The 4,619-nt window shown below is 36.8% G+C and overlaps 1 protein-coding gene across 2 annotated transcripts in view; it reads right to left on the bottom strand.

Annotated features, from left to right (window-relative positions):
• Nucleotides 1-2,778: 2,778 nt before the first annotated feature.
• Nucleotides 2,779-4,619, bottom strand: part of sass6 (SAS-6 centriolar assembly protein) — a 32,691-nt gene continuing 30,850 nt past the window's right edge. For both annotated transcript variants that reach the window (XM_037115489.1, XM_037115490.1), the window contains one exon: nt 2,779-3,208. In XM_037115489.1, the coding sequence (XP_036971384.1) occupies nt 3,156-3,208 (53 nt within the window). In that variant the 3' untranslated portion in view covers nt 2,779-3,155. The remainder of the gene's footprint in view (nt 3,209-4,619) is intronic.

Below are 4,619 nucleotides of genomic sequence, written 5' to 3'. Positions count from 1 at the left end.
CTGGATAGAGACGCGTCACCAGGGGCAACGCCGCACACACTGACGTCTGATTGGCTTTAATAATGAAATAAAGACTTTTTTTTAAAGTGTCATCTGGGGCCACAGCTACTTCAACCACTACTTTTCACATTTATAAATTGCACAGGCATATTATGTGAAATCCAAAATATATCTATTACAGAATGTTAATGGATCGAAATCTGAGAATATTTTTTGAACGGTATTTTGGCTACACCAGCTGAATATGACTTATGACACTCTCTGATCTCGCCGCCATCCGGGGACAGTTAGCTGATGAATACTATTTGTTAACGGAACGTATGTATCATTTGAATTTTTAATCATCTGCTGGGAATGACAACAACGAAAACACACGTGAGAAGCTTAGAATTAACGTATTCCTTCACAGACCTCACAGAAATGTGCCATCTAGTCAGTTTTAGATATTTTTCGTATGATACAAGTTGTATTCACCCTGCTGGAAAAAAAACATATGGTCTGGTCTTCCTGTCAGCATATGTTGTGTTTTTGGTGCTAATCTAATGTACGTTTTTGGTACAATGTTCTAAACGCTAGCCTACTCTGTTGTTTTTCGGTGGGAAGGGGGAGTGTTCCCATAACCTACTGACCAGTCCAGCAGGGTATTTCCATTATCTGCGCTTATCTGCCCCCACATTACTACACTACAGAGGCATAAATTGTACTTTTTACCACATTTTGTTAACTCATTTTGTATATTAAATTTAATTATACAAAATATAATAAATAAATCATACAATTTTTTCAGCAGTATTATGGATAAGATTATCACAATAGTTTAGAGATAATTCACAAGATACCCAGTAGTGTGTGTACACACACACACACACACACAATATATATATATATATATATATACATATACATATACACATATTTACATATACATATATATATGGATGTGGATATGGATATACACACATATACATATATACACACATATGCATATATACATATACACATACATATATACACATATATATGTATATATATACATATATATATGGATGTGGATATGGATATACGTGTATATATATATATACACGTATTATGTATACGCAAGACCACTGACAGGTGAAGTGAATAACACTGATTATCTGTTCATTATGGCACCTGTTATTGGGTGGGATATATTACGCAGCAAGTGAATGTGTTGCCCTCATAGATAATGTGTGGGAAGCAGGAAAATTGGGCAAGCATGTGGGGAACGAAGACTGGCCCGTGTGGTCCGATCCAATAGACAAGTTACTGTTGCTCAAATTGCTGAAGAAGTTCATGCTGGTTCTGATAGAAAGGTGCCAGAACACACAGGGTGTCACAGTGTGTTGGGTATGGGGCTGCATAGCCACAGACCAGTCAGGATGCTCCATGCCACAAATAATGTCACACTTACTTGAATATTTGGGTAAGATTATTCCACTGTCAGGCACAGACCATATCATAGACCACATAGATCAATCGAGCTTTTCTCTGCTGAAGAGAACCAGGAGTGGTAAAGAGAGATGAAACCATGTTAAGGTTACTCAATAAAACGACATGTATTAAATACACATTGAAAGCCAGTGTTAGCCCGAACAGATTACAAAAGTAAGAGTACACATGTAGAAGTTATGTCCATATACAGTATATTTGGACACTGGACAGGACAGGACACTCACAGGACATCATCAACATGAGGGGCTGGGTTGTCCATGTTACATTTTCTCACTGAGTTCTAACCACCTTTAAAAATATGGCTTCAGTTTTGTGGTTATGCTGAGGTGAGGTGAGGCGACCACGACTCTAGTTATGTGTAATTTTAAGTTTTAATACAATGATATCAGTTTGATAAAAATGTCCCCCCAGAGTTACAGACCATACCATGTTTACAACATGTTTATTTCTGCTGTAAAGTTGGACACTTTAACATGCGCTAATTTGGGAACTTGCTTGTTGAGCCAGCCTCAAGTGGCCATTTGAGGAACTGCAGTTCAGTAGCTGTGTAATTCTGCTGGCAAACAAACCAATCAGCTCAACTGAAAAGTTAACTTCCTTAGTGGAGGCAAAACTTTGTTTGTTTATTGTTCTTGTGCCATTTATCTGTATGACTTTCTCACAGTTTAGTCTTTCTTCAGTTCTCCCAATTAACATGCAGTGAGCACATCATGTTTGTTTTCATTTGTATGCCACCTCAAATCAAAATGAACTCCCACCCATGGAGCAGCAGTAGCTCTGACTGGCCAAAGGATTTTGACCAGCCATGGTTCTTGCTGATGCTCAATGATAAGAATTGAAACTTTACCATTAGAGGTTTTGTGAATGAAATGGTAAACTAGAAGAACAAAACCAATAACATGACATGTTTAATATTCCTTGGAGTGAGATCACTGTGCCTCACAAAAAATGCTGTTCTGAAGCTATGACAATCAATTGCAGGAACATTTTTAACTAAATTTCATGATGTTATCTATGAAATCATCATGTTTTCCTATTAGACATTTGTGTAAAATGTCATTGTAATTATTGTACAAATTCTTGAGTTATGGCCAACAAATGTGTTCTTTGAGGTCACAGTGACCTAGACCTCTGGCCATCCAAACATAATCTGATAATCCTCGAGTTCAGGACAATATTTGTATCAATTTGAAGAAATTCCCTTGAGGCAGTCTTGAGATATGGCCTTCATAAGAATGGCATGGACAACATGAAAACATAATACCCTTGAAGAGGCACAAAAACCCAGCAGATTATCCTGAAGAATACTGTGAATACCACTGAGCATGGAAATGCTGTTTATTATTCATTACTGAAATACTACAGAAACAAAAACATAAACTAAACACTTAATCAAATTGAACATACTGTATCAGGAAAAACAGAATAACTTAAATACATTTATACATTCATCATGATCCATGGAAACTACCAGGAAATAAAGTTTAAGAGATTTAAATTGAAACACAAACTAGATGCTTGAGGTGTAGACAATTGGCACATACATATATTTAAAAAAGCAACAACTCAAGTTTGTTCAATAAAGCAGGCCAGAAACAGTTTTGGACCCGGGCTCATAACATGCCGTAGATAGGGAGGTTTGGTTGGTTTGACTTCCACCTCGTTTTGTATGTTGGTCTGCATCATGCAGAGAAGTAAGCAGAAGTCACAGAGGGCTTTGTCAGCTGAGGGAACTCTAAAGAGAGAAAAATGTAAAAAAAGGAAATGTTGTGAACCTCTTATTCTTACGATCATATACCATGTCAGTTCTTTAAATTCTATAACAAATCAACATTTGATTGCTGCATAGCGTAACACCTGATATTTCTGCCCTGCTGCAGATAAAGATAAAGCTACAATAATATTATCATTATACTATTGCTTGAATTAGTTTTCAGCTGTGAAGAATTTTTCCAACCCGGGTGATTCAAACGTTTTCATAACTCCAGAGGGTGGCTCAGACAGAGTCACCAGCCTAAAGCGTTTTATTACCATTTCTTCTTCTTATCATCATTATTATTACTATCATTATTATCATGTTCACTAACGGCATTACAAATGATTTTTTAAAAACTGTAACTACAAGTGTCAATAACTGTGCGACAGTACGTCTTGTCCGCCCTGTCCACTCCATCTAAGTCGCTTTTGTCATCCTGTTGGTTCTTGTCTCTAAATTTAAAGGGCCCGCACACCACTCATGTTAAACACTACCACGCACTACTGCTGTAGCACAGCACGGAAAGTTACTTGATGGAAAGTCAATTCATAAATACGTTGCAATGCTAGTATGCAGTAATTTCTCTTCTCTTACAAACCTATCACACAATTAAAAGCTCAGCAGGCAAACCAATGACTAGAGCAACCTTCCTCCACGCATCGGTCGTCTATTGATCCCTATTAGAGTTTAGATTCTCTCAAGAGAGTCTGGCCGAGCCCGAGCCCGAAATATCGATCGGTCAGGTCGTTATTTCCCTCCACTATCCTCAGGCCAGGCCCTTGATCAAGCATTTGTGTTTTGTTTTTGTGACTTGTTGCACACGTGACATCACTCCCTGAGATGCAAGAAGAAAGCAAAAATATATATTTTTACTGAGGAAAATCACAAAAATAATAGTAACGCACAGTGATTTGAACAAGTTCATTGATCTGATTACTGGTTTGTAAATATTAACGTGTTAGATTAGTCATTACTGAAAACGTGGTCAGCTCATAATTACAGTTAACGTGTCTGGCCCGGCATGATTTTGTACAGTAAGTGTTTTTTTTTTCTGATTTTCCCAACACATGAGTCAAAATCTTTAGCTCCTAAACCACTTTTTTTTTAAATCACTACTAACTGCAGGGGAATTTACAAATACAGTAGGATTAATTTTTCTAGGCACATTTGGCACATTTGACTGCATTTGGCATAATAAATAAAAAATTATGGGGTATATTAAACATGGAATCTCCTCTGACATGAACAACACAATTCTACCAAATATGGAGACATTTCTTAAAGGCCAGTGGTTAAATTTTTTGAAACAGGACAAATTCTTTATCCAAAAATATTGATGCACTGAAATTAAACATTTCAAGGATTTTTTTTCTATACACTTATGAATATT

This window comes from Acanthopagrus latus, chromosome 11 (genome assembly GCF_904848185.1).
Source record: "Acanthopagrus latus isolate v.2019 chromosome 11, fAcaLat1.1, whole genome shotgun sequence".
Taxonomy (NCBI): domain Eukaryota; kingdom Metazoa; phylum Chordata; class Actinopteri; order Spariformes; family Sparidae; genus Acanthopagrus; species Acanthopagrus latus.
The sequence above is the reverse complement of the archived record's forward strand: the minus strand, read 5'-3'. Positions and strand labels throughout refer to the sequence as shown.